The sequence below is a fragment of the Diceros bicornis genome, chromosome 7 (genome assembly GCF_020826845.1).
Source record: "Diceros bicornis minor isolate mBicDic1 chromosome 7, mDicBic1.mat.cur, whole genome shotgun sequence".
Lineage (NCBI taxonomy): Eukaryota > Metazoa > Chordata > Mammalia > Perissodactyla > Rhinocerotidae > Diceros > Diceros bicornis.
The window spans coordinates 54,033,265-54,058,720 of NC_080746.1; the positions used below are offsets into that span (position 1 = coordinate 54,033,265).

General features: G+C 41.8%; 1 protein-coding gene across 4 annotated transcripts in view; it reads left to right on the top strand.

The window, feature by feature from the left end:
- Window positions 1-16,982: 16,982 nt before the first annotated feature.
- GDPD4 (glycerophosphodiester phosphodiesterase domain containing 4) overlaps window positions 16,983-25,456 on the top strand; it is a 116,420-nt gene continuing 107,946 nt past the window's right edge. For 3 of the 4 annotated variants that reach the window (XM_058545544.1, XM_058545542.1, XM_058545543.1), the window contains exons 1-2: window positions 21,070-22,295; window positions 24,964-25,067. In XM_058545544.1, coding sequence (XP_058401527.1) covers window positions 22,245-22,295; window positions 24,964-25,067 — 155 coding nt within the window. In that variant the 5' untranslated portion in view covers window positions 21,070-22,244. Of the gene's footprint in view, window positions 17,054-20,738; window positions 20,942-21,069; window positions 22,296-24,963; window positions 25,068-25,456 lie in introns of those variants that run through there. The other variant, XM_058545545.1, reaches the window with a different exon arrangement.

Sequence of the window (25,456 nt, forward strand, 5' to 3'; positions counted from 1 at the left end):
ACTCCAGGTGAAGAAGATAACTCCAGGTGGGGATAAGTGAGCCAACAGCTCTTATAATGTTATGTGGGTATGGCTTTTAGAGCAAGGGGTTAAAAGTGATGAGATTGGTGACCCCCAATAGTGTATGAAAAAAAATACAAAGGCACAGGAGATCCTCCATGCAGTTACTGAAAGGACAGATACAGTTGAATTGCTTATGTGTACGAAAGAAGGAATGTTAGATGATGGTATGGCCCATCAGAAGAGAGGAATGATAAGGATCCAAAGATTGAACCTCCTCACTTTGACATCAGTGGTAAACTGGTTAGTCTGATGAGGCCTGAGGAACCGTTAGCTGAGTTGTCTGATTAGTTGGGTGTTAAAAGCACTGGCTATCCTGTGAACTTTCCAACACTCGATTTAAGCATTATACAGCTGACTGTTGACTACTGAGATATTGTTATGAGAGGTTTGAGGATTTGATCGGAGACGTAAAAGAAGCATTCCACTCCAAACAAATGGACTGAAGGTATATTTTTTTATTATATAGAGGATAGTAAAGGCGATAGTCCGCAAACAGATCTGTAATAGGTCAAATAATAAGAGAAAAACACTAGCTCCACTGGAAAGGGAAAACATCCACATCGGCTGAGATAGCAGCAGATTTGAATAGGTCATATAATGAGAGGGAAAAACATCCACATCGACTGAAGGGAAATGACACAAATCAACCAGAAAGAGAAACACCAGGTTGACCGAAAAGAGAACACCTCAGAACAGTTACTCACAACATCCATGCCCCACTGTTGGGGAGAGTCCCTCCAACTGACACGGCTGGGCGGGAATCCGATCATCAGAGGTCCTGGGCCGGGCGTCCCCTCCACAGGTGAGACTCTCACCAGGCCTCAATCTCCAGCAGTTTATATAAGCAGTTACAGAGTTTACAGAGCAGGCATTCCATGTTCCCATGCAAAATGGTTATCAGTGGCATACGTGCACTGAGCCTCTTGGCTATCGTTCCAGCCCGGCAGTTGTGTACGTGCATTGTTTTCCCTGGTTATCATCCCAGCCCGGCACAGATGGCCAGTCTGCCCCAGGCCGTGATGCCCAAAGGACCTTGAAATTCTTACAAATTGCAACTATCTCTGTGGGAGAAAGGCCAGTTTCCACCACACAGAAAGCAGCTTTATATTTCTTTGTGTGCTGGTGGCTGTAGGTTAATGGAACGGCAAAACCTGGCCGTACTCATGTCAAGACAGATATCTAGATATCCACTCAGATAATGGGACATTTTTCATGCCTAGGCAGCTTAACACAGCATATTTCCATGCCTTTTCCTGCCTGCAGGGTGGAGGCAAGAGAACTCTGAAACTCTCTTCTCATAGACAATTGCAGCTTGTCTAATTCTATATGTGTGCTGAACACATCTATCCCCCGTGTGTTAGTTTTCTATTGCTACATAAATTACCATAAACATTGTGGCTTAAAACAACACAAATTATCTCACACTTGCTATATGTCAGAGGTCTGGGCATGGCATGGCTGGATTTTCTGCTCAGGGTCTCATCAGGCTGAAATCAAGGTGTTGGCCAGGGCTGTGGTTCATCTAGGGCTTAGAGTCCTCTTCCAGGCTCTCTAGTTGTTAGCAGAATTCATTTCCTTATAGTTGCAGGACTAAGGTCCCCATTTTCTTGCTAGCTGTCAGCCGAGGACCACTCTCAGCTCCTAGAGATTGCCTGTAATTTCTTGCTACATGGCCCCTATAGGCAATTCACAAAATGAATGTTTGCTTTCTTCCAGATCACCCAGAGCACATCTCTCTGACTTCCACTTCACCAACCAGCCAGAGAAAATCCTGCTTTTAAAGGGTTCGTGTGATTAGGTCAGGCTCATGTAGATAATTGCCCTGTCTTAAGGTCAACTGATTTGGGAACTTAATTACATCTGCAAAATCCCTTCACCACAGTATCTTGATTATTGTTTGATTGAAAAACTGAGAGACGATAAGTGTACACCAAAGGCTGGGAATCTTGGGGGGCTTTCTTAGTCCATTCAGGCTGCTATAACAAAATACCACACACTGGATAGTTTGTAAACCAGAGAAATTTCTCACAGTTCTGGAGGCTAGGAAGGACAAGATCATGGTGTCAGCATGGTCAGGTCCTGGTGAAGGCCCTCTTCCGGGTTGCAGACTGAAGACTTCTCGCTGTGTCCTCACACAGTGGAAGGGGCTAGGGAGATCTATGGGGTCTCTTTTATAAAAACACTAATCATATTCATGAGGGCTCCACCTTCACGATCTAAGCACCTCCAAAGGCCTCACCACCTAATACCATCACATTGGATATTAAGAGTTCAAACATGAATTTGGGGGGGACACATTCAGACCACAGCAGGGGCCATCTTAGAATTCTGCCCAGCATACCGTGCAAGGGTCTAGCTGCTCTCAGCCATCTGTTAAGGACCCAGGAGTTAGGGGATAGGGAAATAACAGGAGTAGTACAACTGTAGTGCAGGGACCCGAATCTAGATATTCCTTTTCATACCTCTGCACTTTTTCCCCTACCCTGATTCTCTTTGGCAATTGAGAAGTCTGCACAATACCCTGAACCAAGAGTGGGTAGACACCAACCTGAAGGCACTGCTAGTGCTGCTATGAGGCTGATTAGTGGTGGCCCATCCAACCGAGATCGCAATAATACCTGCATTTGATGTTATTGTATGCCTTGCCACATGGGCACTATGTCCTCACCCTTGGGTGGAAGTAAATGCAGTCCAACTACTATGGGACCATGGAGGAAGGAGATTGGTGGTGATGGGGCTACTCCTGGGTTCCTGTTAAGGTGATTGTACTGGGTTAGATGTTATAGATATTTTCAGAAGAAGCCTCTCTCCAGAAGTAAAGGAATACCTGAAACCATGGGAGGTGTTTGGAGGAAGTACATACTATCTTATACTTGGATCCCTTCAGGAGGATTGTCACCCAGGCCATCCCACTCTTCCAGACATCTGTTACTGACAATGGCTCCTTTGCTAATCTGTCAAAATGCTGGATCAGTCATCAGTTACTGGATGCAGCAAGGGAGAGTTGGAAGCACTCCAGTGTTTCCTAACATTTATCTACTCTCAGTTTCCTAATCTACTCCATTGAATTACACTACCCACTACCTGCCTGTGAAACTGACTGTCAACAATAGACCCTTAGGTTCCATGTCTAGCTATTCGTCTAGCTCCTGGGATGACACAGGATTCATAGTCATTAGAAAAAGACTTGGGAGCAATCTTGCAGGGCTTGGTTAGCCTTTATTCAAGCCCTGTAACTATGAGTGTTGGCCGTAACTCCATGCAATGCATGTGCACGCACACACGACTCGACTGCATAATATGCACCTCCCTGGGCTGTTTTCCTGTGTGGTCAAATGGCCTTCATCCGTTTGCCTCCAGTGACCATGACCTATAACCCAGGAGATCACCCAGCTGTTTCATGTTTCCTGGGATTCTCAGGCCCATATAGCACCATCTAGCGTAGATGTGAAGGAGAAAACTTCCCCGTTGGCAGTGGGGAGGGAGGACTAGGAGACACCACATAGTCTTATTCCTGGATGGGGTTAATTGAGGCTGAAGACAACAATAGGATATATGCCAGTTATGCTAGGCTAAATAGCTAATGAGACCACTCTAGCCACCCAGTGGATTAGCCTGAACTCCTTAGCGAGGGTGGTTTTATTTTTATTTATTATTGTTATTGTTGTTATTTTAACCAGGGTGGATTTAGACCACAGAATTGATCTCATAATCTGACAGCCAAAGGGCTGTCTGTGCCCTAATCAACACATCCTAGTGTTTATGGATCATGATTAGTAGCAAGTAGAATAATCAGTATTCTGCATATGGGTAAAGGCGGTATGGTTATCTAATGTACCTCAATCAGAACTCTCGTACCTCTTTTCTTGTCTGACTCTGAGCACCGTCAGCTCCTGGTTTAGGGAAGGGCTATTCATGGCTTTCACTATTTCTGTGATTTTCAAAGTGTGGTTCCTGCACCAGGAACATTAGTATCACCTGAGAACTCTTCAGAAATGCAAATTCTCAGGGTCCTCTATGGATCTGCAATCTGTGGATAAATCCTCCAGGTGATTCCGATATAGCTCAAGTTTGAGAAGCACTGCCCTAGTCACTGTATTAACATTCTCCAGGGTTGCCTATAGATTGATATGGTATATATTATTGATGGAATGGGGTTTGATGCATTGAGGCCATATAGAGATTGGAGGTGGAGAACTACAGTGGTTGAGAAATAAGGGTTAACTTGCCCAAGATTCTCTTCAGGCTGGCCTCCCAGAAAAGGAGTTGACCTTTGAGCTCCATGGAAATGGAGCCAAATGCTGAAGGAAATCTATTCTACTAGAATGCTGATCAGGCCACTTGCCTGCCATATCAAGACATGGCCTTTTGCCCCTGGTCTTGTTAGGAGAGAGCCTGTGCACTTCTAACTGGTGTATGATGAAGTGGTGGAACAGGGCTAGAAGCCATGGTTCTGCCATGTCATGTAGCTATTGGATCACAGCCCTTGTCAGGCCAGCCATTCTATGGTTTTCAGATTTCTTCTTTTGTGAAGAAATAACCTTCCTCACTGGCAGTGACGGGGGAGGGAATTTATTAGGAGATACTGCACAGTCATATTCATGCAAGGACCAGGGTCCCTCTCATTCCCATGTGCTGACTCCAAATGGAATGAGTAACAGGGGATTCCCAACCCTGCTACTGCTCCTATATTCATTGGTTTCTTCCAATAAATGCTATTCTAAAGGCCTGGTATGTGTACTGTCTGATCATTTGGCTTTGTTTGTGCCATGTTATCCAATTGTATGAATACGTGGACATGATTTATTCATTCTTCTGTTGATAAGCATTTGGGTTATTTGCTGTTTGGGCCTATGACAAGCAATGCTGCTATGAACATTGTTGTATATTTATCCTGATGCTCATAAGCACAAATTCATCTAGGAGATATCCTAGGTATTGAATTATTGGATCATAGAGATATATATCTTCAACATTTTTGTGTGTGTGTGAGGAAGATCAGCCCTGAGCTAACAACCATGCTAATCCTCCTCTTTTTTGCTGAGGAAGACCAGCTTTGAGCTAACATCTATTGCCAATCCTCCTCCTTTTTTTTGTTCCCCAAAGCCCCAGTAGATAGGTGTATGTCATAGTTGCACATCCTTCTAGTTGCTGTATGTGGGACGCAGCCTCAGCATGGCCAGACAAGGGGTGTGTCGGTGCGTGCCCGGATCCGAACCCGGGCTGCCAGCAGCGGAGCGCGCGCAGGTAACCACCAAGCCACGGGGCCGGCCCATATCGTCAACTTTTTAAGATAATGCCTAAGAGTTTTCCAAAGCAGTTGTACCAATTTACATCTCCCACTAGTGTGGGAGTTCATACATGTTGCTCAACCTTGCTCACATTGCTCAGTCCATCTTTGCTAACATTTGATATTGTCAACTATTTCACTGTAACCAATTTGTGTGTATATTGTAGTATTTCATTGTTTTTACTCTTTTGTGAAGTACATTTTCAAATCTTTTCCTCCCTTTTTCTATTTTGTCATCTTTTTTTTTTTTTTTTGTGAGGAGATCAGCCCTGAGCTAACATCCGCCAATCCTCCTCTTTTTTTTTTTTTTGCTGAGGAAGACGGCCCTGGGCTAACATCGGTGCCCATCTTCCTCCACTTTATATGGGACGCCGCCACAGCATGACTTACCAAGCAGTGCGTCGGTGCGCGCCCGGGATCCGAACCAGTGAACCCCGGGCCGCCGCAGCGGAGCGCGCGCACTCAACCGCTTGTGCCACCGGGCCGGCCCCTATTTTGTCATCTTTTTAATATTTTCTGTTGAAATTTTTTTTGGATAATTATTCTTTATCATTTTTGTGTTGTAAAATCTTCTATTTTGTTGCTTGTCTTTTTTAAACTTTTTATTTTGAGATAATTGTAGATTCACATGCAATGTAAGAAATAATACGGAGATATCCCACATACTCTTTACCCAGTTTCCTCCAATGGTAACGCCTTGCAAAACCATAGTACATTATCACAACCAGAATATTGACATTGATAGTGAAGATGCAGAACATTTCCATCACCACAAGGATCCCTCATGTTGCCCTTTTATAGCCACACCTGCTTCCCTCCTGCCCCCACCCCCTCTATTATAATTTCCTTCCTTCTGTTGGCTTTGGGTTTATTTTGCTTTTTTTCTATGTTCTTGGGATAGGAGCTGACATTATTGATTTGAGACTTCCTCTTTTCTAATTTTGTGTTTAGTACTATAAATTTCCCTCTCAGCACAGCCTTAGGTGTGTCCTACAAATTTTATATGTTGTATTTCACTTTCATTCAGTTCAGTGTATATTTTTAATTTACCTTGAGACTTGCTCCTTGACACATAGATTATTTAGACGTGTGTTGTTTAGTTTCCAAATATTTGTAGATTTTCATGTTATCTTTGTTATGATTTCTAGTTTGATTCCAGTGTTTCAGAGAACACACTCTGTATGATTCAAATCTTTTAAAATTTGTTGAGGTTTGTTTTAAGGCCCAGAACATGGTCTATCTTGGTATATGTTCCATAAGTATTTGAAATGAATGTATACGCTGATGTTGTTGGGTGGAATGTTCTATAAATATCAATTAGATCCTATTGGTTGATGTTGTTGAATTCTTCTAGATATTTGCTGATTTTCAGTCTAACTGTCCTATCAATTCTTGAGAGATGGGTGTTGAAGACTTGAACTCTTGTGGATTTGTCTATTTCTTCTTTCAGCTCTATCAGTTTTTCATTCACATATTTTGTAATTCTGTTGGTTGATGCACACATATTTAGGATTGCTATATCTTTTTGGTGGCTTGACCCTTTTATCATTATATAATGTCCTTCTCTGTTTTTATCTTTGCTGTGAAATCTAGTTTATCTGATACAAGTGTAGCCTCTTCTGCTTTCCTTTGATTAATGTTTACAAGATATAACTTCTTCCATCCATTTATTTTCATCCTGCCTATATTGTTATATTTGAGTTTCTTGTAGACAGCATATAGCTGGCTCATGAATCCTATTTTGCACCTTATACCAGGGAGATCATGCAAAAATCAGATCATGTGTCTTGATTTTTATTTATTTATATTTATGTCCTGCCTTTTCCACAAAGGATTTAAGAAAATCTGCAGCAAAAACATTTTCAATGAAACAATAATAAATACATACAGATAGAAAATCAGGACCAAGGCAAAGATGAGCACAAATATGTTCATCACAGGGGCTAAAGTATTGCTATACTTGAGCTTAAAATTTGGAATTGAACTTCCAGGAAGTCAAAGTAACGAGGTAATTTATGTAATTTTCATTATCAGTGTTTTGCGAGGTTTAGTGAATTCGATTGGAGATGTAAAAAAGAAACTTTCCAACCCAAATGAATGGACTGAATGTATATTTTATTATATAGAGGAAAGTAAAGGCAATAGTCTGCAAACAGATCCAAATAGGTCAAATAACAAGAAGGAAATGACACAAATCGATCAGAAAGGGAAACACCAGATCCACCTACATAGCAACAGATTCGAATAGGTCAAATAATAAGAGGGAAAAACATCAGACAGATCGGAAAGAGAAACACCAGATCGACTGAAGGGCAATAACACAAATCGACTGGAAAGAGAAACACCAGGTCCAATGAGAGAGAAACATCAGATCGGTTACTCACAACATCCACGCCCCTGTGCCAGGGAGAGTCCCTTCAATTGACACGGCTAGGCAGGAGTCCAATCATCAGAGGTCCTGGGCAAGGTGTCCCCTCCACAGGTGAGACTCTCACCAGGCCTCAGTTTCCAGCAGTTTATATAGCATCAGTAATCTCCAGAGTAAGCATTTGCAGAGTTTGCAGAGTAAGCACTTGGTGTTCCCATGTACAAATGGTTATCAGTTGTGTACGTGCACTGAGCCCCCTGGCTATCATCCCAGCCCGGCACAGATGGCCAGTCCGTCCAGAGCTACGAAGCCCAAAGGGCAAATCTTACAAATTGCAACTATCTCTGTGGGAGAAGGGCCAGTTCCTGGGAGAAAGGTCAGTTCCCACCACACAGAAAGCAGCTTTATATTTCTTTGTGTGCTGGTGGCTGTAGGTCAATGGAACAGCCAAACATGGCTGTACTCATGTCAAGACATTTTTGGCCATGCCCATTTTCATTAACCATAAGACACCATATGCACAGACAATGAACTTTGTACACAAGTACATAAGGCACACCCAAGAACCAAAATTTCAATGATTACAATAATTATAAAACTATTTAATAATAAAGGACCTAAACCCCAAGGTAACTAATCAAATAACCCCTTAGGCTATGAAATATTATTAACTTGATCTTGTAAATCATGTACAGCATCAAAGATAACATTAGTTTGATCTGATACATTGAAACAGCACATACCCGGTATTTTAGTACAAGGTGTTTGGTGAAGAAGAAACAAATAGTCTAAAGCAGCTCTGGTATGAGAGTCTCTCTCCGCAGTTCTTGCAATTTCTGAGATATGGCTAGAAAAGCTTTAACAGTGTCATTCATTACACGTGTCAGCAAGCAGGAAAGGTGTTCAATTTGATGATGGTTGTCTACAATCAAGCCAGGATCAGGTAGTAGGAGGGCAGCAAGCGTTGCCACAGTAGAGGTAGGAAGAAGGTTAACATGAGGGTCACAATCTGTAGTGAGTGCTCGTCTTGTTCGAGAATTCATGGTAGGGAAGCCAGCTACAAGGGGAACTATTGGGCCAATACTACATGCAACAGATGTGTCAGTTGGAATGTGTGAGTATGCAGTATTATCGAACAACCAGATATACCCAGTAGGTAATCGTGAGGGAGTAGGAATACTAACAGGGATAGTCTTATTACAATAGAATGGAATATATGTACAATTAATACAATAACATATGGTAGAAGTTACTCCCGATATAGGCATAGGTACTAAAGAAGGAGGAACGGTGACCTTAACATGTGACACATTAGATAAGGTAACACCTAGGCCTAATAAATTAGCTTGTAGAAGTCCAGAAGGGTTATTACTGTTTCTAAGACAAAAAGCAGTTTCACTAAGAACTGTATGAGTTAAACGTAGTCACAGATTAGTGTTTTTAAGAGGAGTAGTGGCATTAGGAAGGATACTAACAAATCGGGTTTCATTAAGAAATGGGGAATCTGGATTCCCCTTCTTCCATTTAATACAAGAATACCAGCCCCCATCACATAGGGTAGCTGAAGGCAGGGTAATAGAGAAATTATAATTAGTTCTGTGTGATTGATCAGATACAGGCTTATCCTGAGAAGTTGCTTGGTGTTTCTGAGACCAAATTTCTCGGCCATTCATAGTCCAGGTTACAGGTCCCACTGGTGCACAGCAGTTGGTCCAGCAGTGCAGGGTCAAAGGCTGTCCTACGGAGACATTAGCTGGTGTGGAGTTACAGCAGACATGGAGTTGCAGCATAGCATAGTGAGCACAGCACGTGAATATCTATTCACGTAGAGAAACAGAATTTTTAGGAACATGATATAACTGTTTATTTCCTGGATACATAACTATGAGCGTTGCAGTGGGCCCTTGGGCCACTACTTCTGCGGCTCGGGGAGCCGCATTGGGTGGGTGTGTCACCCACAACTTTGCTCCAGGTTTCCATCCATCTGTGGACCCAAATCCTTGCATTCCTCTTTTAGTTAATTCAGTTGGAGGTTGTCCTTGTGACACACTTGGAGTCAGGAGGGGAAGCACCAATAATTGTCCCACTCGTTTCCCAGACTCTATGGTTAGTACTGTGTCACTACCATTATATAATATAAATTTTATTTCTGCTTGGTAATCTGGATCAATGACTCCTCCTAGTACATCAATACTTTTGCTGCTAGTCCAGAGCATCCTTTTAATAAACCAAAAGTGTTTTGGGAAATTGTACCCCTATCCCAGTAGGGACTATAGATTGTTTCTTATAGGCAACTGAATAGAATGAACAGTGGATAAGTCCAGTCCAGCCGCTTCGGCCGTGGCACGAAAAGGTGGTTTAGCAGATTGAGTCAATGGCCAATATGTTAAAGTCATAAGCTCATGGGTAGTGGCTGCCACTTCTGTAGTCTTTGCTGGTAATAACCTTGACAGAGGAGTCTCATTAGGGCCTCATGGCCTGTTATTTAACATGCTTAGAGCAGTATTTAGATGGTTGTGCCATCCCTTTAATGAGCCGTGACCGAGTTTCCTCAATTGTTGTTTAAGCAATCCATTCATTCGTTCTATGAGGCCTGCAGCTTGAGGGTAATAAGGTGTATGGTAAATCCATTCTATATGATTTTCCCTTGTATAAGTTTGAATCAACTTACCTGTAAAGTGGGAATTGTTGTCACTCTGAATCTGCCTTGGTGTATAACTTAATTGTATCTAATAATTTTATGGCACTCTGTTGGGTGGCTGCCTTAGCCAGCACAGCTAATAAATAACCAGAATATGTATCAACAGCAGTGTAGGCATAAATATAGCCACAAGAATTTGGCAATGGTCCAATAAAATCTATTTGCCACGTCTGGGCGGGAAATAATCCCTTTTGGATATGACCTTGGTAGGGGTGTGGAACTCCCCATTTATGTAACTGTTGGCATAATTGACATTGTTGTACTGCAGTGGCAATATCATCATGGGTGACAAAGACTCCCCTCTGTTGTGCCCACCTGTATGAAGCTTGTTCTCCCAAGTGTCCACTCTTTTCGTGGACCCATCGTCCTAAGCCTGGGTTGTGCATTGCACGAATCTGCACCAGCTGATCAGCATAAGAGTTATATTTTTGTTCTGTAGAAATTAAAGAACTGTGAACATCAACATGAAATACAGTAACAATTGTGTTTTGGCACCATAATTATCTGTCTTTTTTTCCTCTGGAGTCTAAAGAATATTGTGGCCATGTGGTGTTACAAAGAAAATCATCTTCTTCTTGGATATGGGCTTATCGCTGAATATAGCCCATTGAGCCAAGAGGTGGCCCAGAGGGCTTTTCTTGGGGACAAATGGAATTCCCCCCCTTCAGAATTACAAACATACAGAACAGACAGTCAAATGGGATCCCAAACAGAACAGATAGGTGCATCCAACAGATTTTGGGTAAAAGTCTTATAATTATTTCCATTTCAGTAGGGATAGCCCTGCCTCTCAAAGAGATAGGACCCCAGATGGAGGGGAAGGGAGTTCACGGTGTAAGCAAAAACAAACAAACAAACAATTCTAGAGCCTGTTTCCCTGCCATAAGAAAATGTGTCTAGGGTCAGCGGTACCAGGTCAGATGGAAAGCACTGGGAGCAGTCCCTAGGGCAAATCACCTAGGCAGCTGCTGGACTGTTTCCCAGGACATCCCAGACGGCCCAGGGCCGCCGAGCCATGGGCAAAGAGCCTTCCGGATGGCTCGCCAAATTATTATTGGATATATATTTAGGCTCTCTATTTGTCACATAAGAGGGGCCAAATAAAACTAGAATGCCAGGCTTATGGCAAGGAAAGAGTTCCTATTTTGGGGGGATGTCAGCTGGGACTGCAAATCTGAAACTTCTTTTTCCAAGAGTACCTTCTCCCTTTGTATCTTATCCCTATCTTCTACAGTCTGACGATAAGCAGTCAAAAAACACCAACCTCGCCGTGCCAGAAAAGAAACATCATTTTTCTTTTTTCTTTCCACCGCCTGCAAAGCTTTGGTCACATCCAATGGTTTATATCGTCGCAGACGAACATCCCAAGATTCACACAATCCTGACCTACAAGCCCACTCCCCAGCCAGAGTACAAAACGGAGGGTCCTCCCATCCTGGAATTTTTTCCATCTTGGTTTCAGTTACCTTTCATTTGCACAAGAAAGCCATCTCCTTAATTGAACCCTGCTCACAGTGCCAATTATGTTTTGAGAGGTTCAGTGGATTCGATCAGAGATGTAAAAAAGAAACTTTCCAACCCAAATGAATGTATATTTTATTATATAGAGGAGAATAAAGGTGATAGTCTGCAAACAGATCTGAATAGGTCAAATAACAAGAAGGAAATGACACAAATCGATCAGAAAGGGAAACACCAGATCGACTGAAGAGAAATAACACAAATCAACTGGAAAGAGAAACACCAGGTTGACTGAGAGAGAAACATCAGATTGGTTACTCACAACATCCACGCCCCTGCGCTGAGGACAGTCCCTTCAATTGACACGGCTAGGCAGGAGTCTGATCGTCAGAGGTCCTGGGCAAGGCGTCCCCTCCACAGGTGAGACTCTCACCAGGCCTCAGTTTCCAGCAGTTTATACAGCATCAGTAATCTCCAGAGTAAGCATTTGCAGAGTAAGCACTTGGTGTTCCCATGTACAAATGGTTATCAGTTGCGTACGTGCACTGAGCCCCCTGGCTATCATCCCAGCCTGGCACAGATGGCCAGTCCGTCCCGAGCTACGACGCCCAAAGAGTCTTGTAATCTTACAAATGGCAGCTATCTCTGTGGGAGAAGGGCCAGTTCCTGGGAGAAAGGTCAGTTCCCACCACACAGAAAGCAGCTTTATATTTCTTTGCGTGCTGGTGGCTGTAGGTCAATGGAATGGCCAAACATGGCTGTACTCATGTCAAGACAATCAGAAAAGAGAGAGGGCATCCCAGCTACTTGTGACTCTAGACTAGCACTGTCCAATGTGGTTAGTGACTGAGGAACTGACTTTTACATTTTATTTAATTTTTATTAATTTAAATTTAAATAGCCACACGTGGCTAGTAGCTACCTTATTAAACAGCACAGGTCTAGAAGAAACAAAGCAGCATAATGTAATAGGATTCAAATGGGCCGTATTTAATTTTTGGCTCTGTCACAGGTATGTGTGCCCTTGGAGAAGTTACTTAACCTTTCTAAGCCTCAGTTTCCTGATTTGTAAAATCAGTACAATAATAGTATCTACCTCTAAGATTCTGAGAAAATAAAATAATGTATGCAAAGCATTTACCACAATCCCTGATACATAGCAAATGCAGTCCTGTGTTACAATGCTTGTAATTACCTGGTTTGTCAGGAGATTTTATGCCAACTCTGATTCTTTTACTGGCACTAAAATGGAGGTTTGATAGAAGAATCAATGACTAGGAGTCTAAGTTATATTTAAGCATTTTAGCCAATACCTGGTTTCTGGCCATAGATCAAAGGTCAATCAAATGTTGATAAAAACTTCTATCCATTTGAGGCAGCTTGAGGATACTCTGTTCAAAAGTCTGGGCCTCCTTTTTTTTTTTTTCCTGCCAAGTTGCTAAGGGATTAAGCCCTAATATTAGTATTTAGTATCTCTTTCAGACTTGTTGTTCAATTTTTCTTCATTATAAGTGTATTCAAAGCAAAAATATTAATTTCAATGACCTTTCACTTGAAAGGAGATTCATTACTTTTAATAAAAAGGACGCTTGTTAAGGGGCCGGCCCGGTGGCGCAAGCGGTTAAGTGCACGCGCTCCGCTGCGGCAGCCCGGGGTTTGCCAGTTCGGATCCTCACTGGCGCACTGCTTGTCAAGCCACGCTGTGGCGGCACCCCATGTAAAGTGGAGGAAGATGGGCATGGATGTTAGCCCAAGGCCAGTCTTCCTCAGCAAAAAGAGGAGGATTGGCAGATGTTAGCTCAGGGCTGATCTTCCTCACACACACACAAAAAGGACGCTTGTTAAAACAGGAATATAATATGAATTTAGCAAAGATAATGTCCAAGTTTTGGGCTTGATACACGGCCATACAGTTGACTAGAGCCTGGCATTAGGCCCCAGCATGCTGCCAAGAAAGAGAAATCAGAAGCTGGCACTCAACTACTGAGGTGACACATATCCATAGGTCTTGAATTTTTCCCTTTCTTTGTGTCAATTTTATCATTTTGCAGATTTAGATAACTGGTACTTAAAACAACCCTTAACTATTTACTCATTCTTCAGACAAGCAGTGAGTGATAAAATTGCTCTTACAATAATGAGAAAGCTACAAAAAGGTTGGGATAGCTATTGCCTAGACTTTAGGCTGCAGAGAAAGTAAGGAATTGGCTGTGTTTTTTTGTTTTTTGTTTTTTTTGCTTCTTACATTTTGCTGAGAAAACTCTCCTATACACAAAGGCCTACGTGACCATGTGCCATCCTAGATGTTTAAATAGCAAATGACTTATGAGTGTGTGTCTGTGTGAATATGTTTGCAAAATATTTGATACAGGCTTTATGCCCTACAGCAAACTGCAAACTCTCTTATGTTGTTTTTAGCAGAATTCTCCATAAGATGATAGTGTAAAAATGATCACTAGAAAAAAACTTTATCTCAGGTCGGCTTACTTCTTATGGAAAGTATTGGACTAAGAGCCCCTAGTCCACAGAAGGAAGGTGGAGTTTTGAAGAAAGGACTAGCAAACTTTAAGTTTGCAGTTTTGAACAAGTCTTTAAAGAAGTAACAGTTCTTCCACACAATCTTACTTGAGTTCATCATACTTTTTGTCTAGGATCAGACAGGGCCCACCAGACTTCGAACAATATTCATTGCAAAAGAACAATTTAATTAGATGAATAATGAGTCTACAAAATTGAGTCAGTTCTGTTGGGACAATAAAGCTGATAAAAAATCACTCCTAGATATCAATGGGAACCTGTGGTTTCTTACTTATGCCACACCATGTCCCCAAGTCTACTTTCATTACTGATTTTAACAGGTAAGTTTGAAGCCTCCCACAGAGATGATGTTCTTTGAAATAAGAATGTTAGACTTATTTGATAAGCTCTTTGGTACCCTTTTGTATATTCTGTTTTGTATGCTTTAGTTTCATTTGTCTTGCTTCTGCTTTAAAATCAGAAGTGATAGGATCGGGCCTGCATTTACTTAAACATGGGACCAACCTCCAGAGCTTGTTTCTCCTTCTGTTGATACGAGAAGATGAAAAAGTCTCCAAAGAAGAAGTAAGAATGGAGTTTCAGAAAATCTTGCTATCACAAAGACTGCTTAATCCCTTGATTGCTACCTAATCTCAGTGGGTGCCACCCAGTTTAGCATTGCTATGCCAAGGGTTAAGCTAGGGTCCCAGAATGGAAGTTTGGAGGGAGAGGGTAAACATCTCAAGGATTAATCTACTTTTCTTCCTCTACACTATTACCACTCCAATCCAAGCTACCATTCTCTCTTTTGGACTAGGGTCAAGTCCTCTCAACTAGTTATTGGGAGGTACACTGTAGGGAATTCAGCTAGGTCAGAAAAAATGCAGCCTAACGGTCTAGTTCAGTTTAGGGGTTGATGGGTCTGTAGCTTCTGGCCGTTTATTTAGTCAACCAATTATGCCAAGCATTGTGGTAAGCACTGGGAATGAGATGAGTTAGATATGGCCTCACGCTCAAATAGATAACAATTAGAGGAGGAAGCAGAAATGAAAACCTCGGCAAAACAAAATAGGTAATTATAATCAGCGCAGCTAATAGAGTAGGAAGAGGTTTATTCACAGAGACAAAAAGGACAAGAGGAGGAAGTACTTAACCAAATGTGGTGGTGAGGAATGGGTGGTGATGATCAAAGGCTTCCTGAGCTGAGTCTTACACCAACAAAAAGAGTTAGCCAGATACAAGGTAGGGGTGGGAACTGGGTACACCCAGCAGTAGGGACAGCATGAATGAAGATATACAATGGGGTAGGGGAGCAGTACGAGAGGTTGGGTTTTGCTGGAGTTTCAATATGAGTGGGGGTGAAGGAGGCTAGGGAGAGGGTAAAACTGGAGAGAAAGGCATGATCCAATTTAAAGAGCTTAAATTTTAACCTTAGTAACGAATTTTTACTTATTTAAACTTTAACCTTAGGAAGGAATTTATTTAAACATGGTCAGATTTGCATTTTTAAAAGATCACTAGGGCCGCCCCGTGGCTTAGCGGTTAAGTGAGTGCGCTCCGCTGCTGACGGCCTGGGTTGGGATCCCGGGCGCACACCGACTCACTGCTTCTCCGGCCGTGCTGAGGCCGCGTCCCACATACAGCAACTAGAAGGACGTGCAGCTATGACATAACAACTATCTACTAGGGCTTTGGGGGAAAAAAATTTAAAAAAAAATAAATAAAATAAATAAAAAAATAAAAGATCACTAGCTGCTCTTTGAAAGGTAGATTTTTGGAAAAGGCAAACTGGAAGTAGTGAGATTCTTGGGGAGTCTACTGCAGTAACCACCTTAACCCTCACCATAGCAGTACTAAGCAGTTGGTACCCATTGAGATGATTAGAGGCCCAGCAGACATTGAAATGCAGCAAGAGAATGACTTGCAGAAATAGGAAGTATAATAAGCAGAATTTGGTCAGTGTGTGTGGGGGCCGGGGTGTTGCAAAGGAAAGGGAAGAGTTAAGAATGAGGCATTGGTTCACATCTTGCCATTTACCAATTTGGAGCCACAGGAGATGGAGCAGATTTGATGGGAAAGATAATTCAAGTTAGGGTTTACTGAGTTTGAGGCGTCTACAGCAGGACGTTCAGATGAAGATAACCAGCAGGCAGTTGGATCCAAGAGTCTAGAGCTCAGAAATGAGGTCAGAGCTAGAGAAACAGCCAGAGGATTCAAAGATCAAACAAGAAACAAACAAAGCTAAAACAGGCCCATTGTTTGAAGCAGGTTAGGAAAAAAGAAAAAAGACAAGAAAAAATAGTAAAAAAAAAAAAAAAAGAGACAATCTGAATAACTGGGATACAAAAAATAGTTAATGCCTGAACTAAATGATTAACGAGAACTAAGTTTACGCTTAAGTTATTTTTATAAGAACCCAAAACCAAAGAGAGCGTACCTTAAAAGACACATTTAAAACGCCGTGTTCTGAGGCAACGCTGGACGGGCCGTCAACTCAGCCACGCTGTCCGAGGGCAAGTTTGAGGCCTCGCCTCTGGCCACGCCCACCCGCCCGCGGCGTGAGGCCGCCTCCTTCAGCCAGGCCGCCATCTTGAGAGACGCTGGTCTCCTCCGGCAGGAAAGCCGGGTTTGCATTTGGGGTTGTGAAGTCGCCGTAAGTAATGTGTCCCGCCCGGTGCTTCCCCTTAAGCATTTCCAGACATAGGAAGCTACGTTAGTATTATCAAGTTGGCAGCCAGACCTGAGGCCCTTCGGCCCAGTCAGCTCACTACGACGACATGGAGTGAACCTGGAGCTGCCAGTGTCCTCGGCGGAGGAATCTGGGACCAAAGGGCCTCCGGCTATGCTGGTCCGGTCGGGGACAGGGCCACCGAGCCCCGCAGCCCCGGGGCAGGCCGGGTGGCTCGGCTGGGCGTCCAGGGCTGGCCTGCCGTCGGCCTGTCCGGAAGTCCCGGCAGGTGTGAGGGGTTCTGCTCGTGTGTTGCTCTCGACCGTCACAGCCAAACGCTACCTGTTGTTCAACGTCTGAAAATAGTTGTTTCATGTATTTTGTCCAGTTGTCCAGTTGTTTATGGTAGGAGGGTAATTCTTGTTCGAGTTTCTCAGTTCTAATAGGCACACGCTAGTTTTCGACTGAAGCAACTGGGTGAACAGTGGTGTCCTTTACTGAGATGGGACAGACTTGGGGAGGAATAGGTTTTGAAGGGAAAATCAAGAGTTCAGGTTTGGACATAGTAATTTTGAGACGCCTGTGAGAAATCCAAGTGGAGATTTCAGTAGGCTGTTGAATATATAGATTTGGAAATCAGAGAAGAGGTTTGGAAGGGAAACTGTGTTTATTGGTCTTTCCCTAAATTTTATTGAATTTTCACGTGGACTTGGCTACCCTGTCTGGTAGACATCAAATTAAAGGATCTGTAGATATATGGAAGATCAAGGTTGTGGTAATGATTCTGGTTAAAATGCTGTGTTTTATTCAGTATTCTACAATTTGCTATCCTCCCAATCACAGCGATTCTGTTTTGGCTTAATTTCACTGTAGGCAGAAAATTTACTCTTAAGATTTCAAGTCTTAGAAGTTTATTAAAACCAGCTGTGTGGCTCAGTATCACTTTCGAAAAATGTTCCATTTCCATTTAAAATTTTGCAGTCATTGAGTACAGTGTTCTATAAATGTTAAGACTAGTTTGTTAACCAAGTTGTTAAAATCTTCTGTATCCTTATAAACTTTTTTGTCTACTTATTATATACTTTATTGAGAGAAGTGTGCTAAATCTTACACTACGATTGTGGATTTGTTTATCATTTCTACTTACGCTTTTTGCCTCAAGGTTGTTTGATCTGCTGGTAATATAGTGAGGTAGATTGTACCGTTTTGCCCCAATTTTCACCCTTCCTTTAGTTACACCCTTTGTGTTCACACCCTTTGCCATGTAAGTTTACAGCACTCTTCTTACCTCCAGTTGACTGCTCTGCTTTTTCACTGACTTTGACTTCAAGGCCTTTCAGAAAGTGCCTTTGTACCTTTCAGAGTGCCTTTCAGAAAAAAGAAACTGGGGCACAACAGAAAGTTTTAAGGGGCAGAGAGTGTTGCTTGGGATCAAGTCCATTAACACTAACCTTGTTTGTTTTCGTCCCTCCAATTCCACACATTCTCTGAAAGTTTCTATGTATGAGAACAACTTTCACCTATCACAGTGGGGTGAGAAAATGTGGTAGTGACAGCTAGATGTCCCTCAATATCTGTTTTTCCATTTTTACTAGAAAAAAAAATCCATATCTGTTAGTGAAATGTCATGTTCAACTTCTCTAAATGTCCTTAAAATAAGGGAGCGCACCCTTCTTTGTTCCTTCCTCCTTTCTGCTAATTGGAATTTGCAGTGATGGATATATCTTGAGCAGCCATTTTGGACTCGGAGGAGTAAGCCCTGTGCTACAGTGGAACAGCGAGATGGAAGATGTCTGGGTTCTTAATGACATTGTGAAGTCACATTTGTTCTTTCTACCTTTGAAATTTTTTTGTTGGCAAAACAAAAAATAAACTTATCTTATCTCAGCCATTGCTATTTTGAATATTCCATCATTCTTAATTGAGGCTAACCCTAACTGATTCCATATGGGAGAGGAGAAAAAGGGAAGGGGCAGGCAGCTGTGTGAGTCACTTATTAGTCAAGGATTGTATTTTTCATATACTTAATCCGTGCTTCTAAGTTCTCAAGTTATTTCAAGAGCATATTACAATTTAAAAAAAAACACATTCATCGCCATACACAAAAATTAACTCAAAATGGATTAAAGACTTGAAGGTAAGATGTGAAACCATAAAACTCCTAGAAGAAAATATAGGCAGTACACTCTTTGACATCGGTCTTAGAAGGATATTTTCAAATACCATGTCTACTTGGGCAAGGGAAACAAAACAAAAAATGAACAAATGGGACTTCATCAGACTAACGAGCCTCTGCAAGGCAAAGGAAACCATGAACAAAACAAAAAGCCCACCAACTGGGAGAAAATATTTGCAAATCATATATCCAACAAGGGGATAATCTCCAAAATATATAAAGAACTCATCCAGGGTGAAAGGGATGATTAGGCACATGTGTGTGGTGATAGATTGTAATTAGCCTTTGGGTGGTGAACATGATGTAATATATACAGAAATTGAAATAGAATGATGTACACCTGAAAATAAAATGTAAGAAAAAAAACTCAACAACAACAAAACAACCCGATAAAAAAGTGGGCAGGGGATATGGACAGTCATTTTTCCAAAGAAGGTATACAGATGGCCAACAGGCACATGAAAAGATGTTCAACATCACTAATCATCAGGGAAATGGAAATCAAAGCTATGATGAGATATCACCTTACACCTGTTAGAATGGCTATAATTACCAAGACAAAAAACAACAAATGTTGGAGAGGATGTGAGGAAAAGGGAGCCCTCATACACTGCTGGTGGGAATGCAAACTGTGCGGCCACTATGGAAAACAGTATGGAGATTTCTCAAAAAATTAAAAATAGAAATACCATACGACCCAGCTATTCCACTAATGGGTATTTATCCAAAGAACTTGAAATCAACAATTCAAAGAGACTCGTGCACCCATATGTTCATTGCAGCATTACTCACAATAGCCAAGACGTGGAAGCAACCCAAGTGCCTGTCAACTGGTGAATGGATAAAGGAGATGTGGCATATATATGCCATTAGATATATATTATGGACTACTACTCAGCCATAAAAAAGAAAAAAAGTCATCCCATTTGCAACAACATGGATGGACCTTGGTGGTATTATGTTAAGCAAAATAAGCCAGAGAAGGACAAACACTGTATGATTTCACTTGTATGTGGAAGATAAACAAATACATGGACAAAGAGAACAGATTAGTGGTTACCAGAGGGGAAAGAGATTGGGGGGTGGGCATAAGGGGTAAAGGGGCACATATATATGGTGACTGACAATAATGTACAACTGAAATTTCACGATGTTTTAAACTATTATGACCTCAATAAAATAAAACACGTTAATATATGTTATCTAATTTGATGCTTTCAGCATCTATTAGTTGGCTAGAACAGAGAATGTAGTCCCATTTTAGAGGTAAGAAAACTAAACCTTGAATGGTTCAATAACTGCAATAAACACTCCACAAGGTAGTGGGAAAGGTAGGATGAAGCTCTACTCTTCTACACCAAATCCAGTGCATTATCCTAGATTATAAACTTTTTTTTTATTCCATCTATTTTTGATGAAATTTCCTGTAGAATGGTAGGGTGGGGAACATTTGAAGGAGCTACTAGATCTTGATTGTTTTATTTGTCATTCCAGCAGAAGGGTGAACCATGCCTACGAAGGTCAACAGGATTGAGCCCAGGAGCCGGAAGACAAGAAGACAGCAAAAGCGTAATCCAGGGATTGTACACCTCTTCAACCACCAATGCTATGTCACCTTCATTACTGGCTGCTACAGCTGCAAGTGGAAAGTCAAACAGGAGAAAAAATCTAGACATAGAATTTGCTGCTGCTCTTGGGTACAGAGAGATGGGAAGGAGCTGACCACACTTTCTCAGATGTGGGGAACGTGGGCTGGTCCCTGCCCCCATGAGGGTGCAGTAGAGTCTCCAGGGCTGGGCAAGCTAGGGCTCTAGCTCTTTCAGGAAAAGACTGTGACAATTCTGGAGCCAGAGTTAACCTTACTGAAACATGTGCTTGTTTTCTTCATTTTCTTTCACTTTTATTCTTTTATGTCATTTATTTATTTATTCATTAACTTTTGCTTTTATTCATTCAGTAAACCTTGAAGAAAAAGTGAAGATTAGGTACAATGAGATGTTTTTGGCTAGGGATTACAGGAATGCCTGAATCTTTAATTCTCTCTTCATTGTGAGTTTCCCAAAAGAGCTATGCTTATAAGGAAAAAAACAAGTGAGAGACAAGGTGCTCGTTATTATTGGTCAGGCTAATGCCTGATTTTCCCTCATGAAGAACTCGGGTGAGGCTGGGTGGTGGCTTGTGGCCTCATCTCATTGAGGGCCTCTTTCTGTCTCTAAGCCATATGTTGGTGGGCTATATGATATAAAAAACCAAATGATAAGCACACTGAAGTGAGAAAAGGAGGGCCATATCATGTACTTTCACTTACTTGTAAACATGGTCCAGCTAAGATCTGAGATTCTGACCAATTGGATCACTAATTTCTTATGCCTGAGATGGGGAAAAGGGTGGAAATGGGTGGCTTCCCTGGATTAGGCAGGAGTATTCTTCTGTCCCCTTTACCTTTCCTGCCCAGATGTTTGGCTTCTGTGCTAGTAACTGGGAATAACAGAAGAGCCTCAGGCATGGTTCCTGCTCTCAAGGAATTCACAGTCTATGGAGGAAAAGACACGTACACACATAATCTCAATATAGTGCGAAAAGTGCTATACTTTGTGTGTGTGTGTGTGTGTGTGTATATGTTTGTGTTTTTGCACACGTGCATACATCCATGTGCCAAAGTAGGGAAAATAACTGAAAATAAGTTTATTTAGAAGGTGAAAGATGATTAAGAATTGGATATGTAAAGAATAGGGGATGGCAGAAGAAATACTATTGGAGGAGTTGTCAAAGGGCACTGGTATAAGGTTTATTTTAGGTGGAGCAGAGGATATTAATGGAGAAGTGATGGGAAATGAAGCTAGAGAGAGAGATGAGACAGATGTGTGGTTTTAAGAATTTGACCTCTGCCATGTGGAGAGTGAAGAGTCTCTAAAGATTTTAAGCTAGTGATGTTGCCTGAGCTGTGTTTTGGAATGATTATTTGATCATGTGGAGGATGGATTGGAAGGTACAAAACTAATGCAAGGAGACGTCTTTGCCTTCAAAGAGAAAGCAACAGCAGTATTCAAGGTAAGAGATGTTGGTGGCCTGGACTGGAGTAGTGATGGTAAAGATGGAGAAGGGTGAATTGATTCAACAGATATTTATTACTTAGGGATGAGGTAGTAAGTCACAAGGGAGCTATAAAGAAGGACATAGAAGGAAAGATAAAGGGAGGTTTCATGGGAAAGGTGACATTCAAGGCAGTGTGGTATCATGGAAAAATCCTTGGACCAGAGCCTGGGAGTATGTTTGGGTCCTAATTCCAACTCTGCCCTTGGGCTGGTTATGTGATATTTTGAGCCTCTCTAAAGCTAGGGAATTGAACTAGATAATTCTCAAGGCCCCCTTTCTGTTCAGGGGGAGGAGTATAGCATTTAGCACAAGAGCTAAGTTCTTGTGTTCTGGGGCAAGACTGCCTGGATTTGATTTATGGCTTCACCACTATCTCCAAATTAGAGCTTTACCACTGTGGGACCCTGGGCAAGTTAATTAACATCCTAGGGCTTCAGATTCCTCATTAAAATAATGGAGGTGGTAACAATAGTACCCACCGATAGGGTTTGTCATGAGGATAGAAGAGATAGTATATGGAAACACTGAAAAAGTGGGCTCAGTACACAATAGCACTCAATAAATGTTAGCTGTTTATTATTACTATTCTTGGTGGAAGTGAACTTTCACATATAGAAATGATGGTGCAGGGGATTCTGGGTAGAGGGAATAAAGTGGTGAAAAGTCCAGAGATAGAGAAATGCAGTGGTGTGTTTAGGGAAAAATGAATTTCCCGTGTTGAATTTAGGGACATGTAAGGCAATAAATGGTAAATGATAGGATTGGAAAGGAATATTTTGATCAAATTATGAAGCATCTCTATGTCAAGCTAAAATATTTGAACTTGATCCTCTAAACAGTGGGGAGCCTTTGAAGACTTTTGAGCAAGAGTGGCAACAATGAGAATCAAAATAAGGAAATGGATTTATTCAACAAAAATAAGTTTATTGAACGCTTACTATGTGCCACAGTGAAAAAGCCAACTAAGGCCTCAGGCCCTCCTGCAGCCTACATTCCAGTGGCATGAGTTAGGTAATAAACAATAAATGAAGAAAGATGATTTCAGATAGTGATAAGAGCTTTGAAGATAATAAATAGGAAAATGTGTTAGAAACTGGGATGGGAGAATGGTTAGAGAAGACATCTTTGAAGAAGTGTTGTGTGAGCTGTCTCTGAAAGAGATAGAGCCAGCCATGTGTACGTCTGGGGGCAAAAGTATTCCAGGCAGAGGAACAAGGAAGTACAAAGCTCTTGAGGTGGTAACAGATTTGGTCACGTTCTGAAAACAGAAAGAAGGTCACTGTGGCTGGAGTTCAGAAATGGAGTCAGTGTGTAGAATGGGATGAGAGCAGGGATGGGCATGGGGTTGATGGTGTGGGACCCTGTGGGCCATGGCAGGCAGTCTGGATGATATTCTAATACCATAGGAAGCTCTGGGAGGGTTTTGAGCAGGGGAGTGACACTACCTGGTATGTGTTTTTGAAAGTCCACACAAGTTTAATGTAGAGAGTATAAGACCTGAGTCAAATACTGTGCTCTTCATCCTCCTACACTCAGGAAGTGGGATTTTAGTGCCTTGATACCTGTAATATCTCTCATGTTTTTGGAATACCATTTCTATGTTTTCCATTTTATTTCTTTGTTCTTACTCTTCACAATAACCCCATAATTTAGACAGCGCAGGGATTATTCTCTCCATTTTTAACAGATTAAAATCAGTGTCCCAAAGAGGCAGAATTTCTTTTTCATGTGATATAGAAGTGTTAGGATTATAATTCAGGTAGCAACCCAAATCGAATGTTCCCCGGGAAGGGTTTGGCAATCTCTGGCATGGCTGGTTTGTGATATGGTTTTTATTGTCGGGGGTTGCCTTCAAGGCTCAGTCTGAACACCTGCTCTGTAAAGATATCCTCCATCCTGGCTTTGGGCTCACAGATCTGGGCAGTGCCTCTGCCGCTTCTTGGCTCTGTGACCTTGAGTCAATTACTTTACCTTTCTGAGCTTTAGTTCTTCTGCCAAATGAGTTAACAGTAACAATACCTAACTTACATGACTATATTGAGAAATAAAACAAATGAAAGTAGCTTGTGAAGTCCCTAGCATTGTACTGGCACAAAATAGCTACTCAAAGAAAGGTTTATTCTCAAACCAGCTCCCCCCCCCCCCCCCCGGTCCCCCCCATGTCAAATGTTGATAGATAAATGACTAAATGAACTGATGAATGATGAATGAATGAATGAATGAATGAATGAATGAATTACTCAATGAATGAGTCACTGAACAAATATTTGGTAGATGGAGAGGTGGATGAATTCAACAGATGATTGTTGCGAGCTGGCAGCATTTAAGGAACCATGCTAGATATTGGCAATGCAGAGATATGTAACGCAAGTTCCTTTTCCTCAAAGAAGAAACTGTTACATCAGATGCAAGCATATAAACACACAATTGCAGTTCAGTGTAATAAGTGTTATAAATAGGCTTATCCATTATTCCATAGGGGTAAAAAGAATACACTGTTCACTCTAACCTGAGGAGGGTGATGCATGGCACGGCAACTGTACAGACCTTTGGCAAGTATATACAGATGTTTCTGAAGTAACATGGATAAATGGAGCCAAATTAAACTTCTTTCTCTTCCCAGAAAGAGCAGTTATTCTACCCATTTCTGGTTATTTCATTTTGCTTGTCTGTGGTTTTGCTCTACGTGTGGATAGAAACCTCAAACGAATACTTTGGCTTTGACTGGTGAGTTTAAGTTTTTGTATTTTCATTTATGTAAGAGCTCTTTGGTCTGATAGCCACCTAGATCCTACCTCAGGTTGAAAAGATTTGGTAGCATAAGAGGGAGGGTGGCCAAAATTGGTCTTTGCACAGCTGGTGGATGAGAAGCCTGACTCTGGGGTAGGATAAGGATGCTCAGCACCCTCACCTATTATAGTTCCCTTCCACTTGTGCTCACTCTCACACTTAGACCAAATCTGGCTCAGTGGGAAGCGTTCTCTCTGCTTCCAGTATCCCCAGTCCATCTATTCAGATGACTCTCTGACATTGGTTCCTCAGTCTTTTGTCTGGGTTACTGATGCCTCCTCCAGTTGGTCTTCATGATCTCTGTCCACAAACCCTGATGTCTTTTC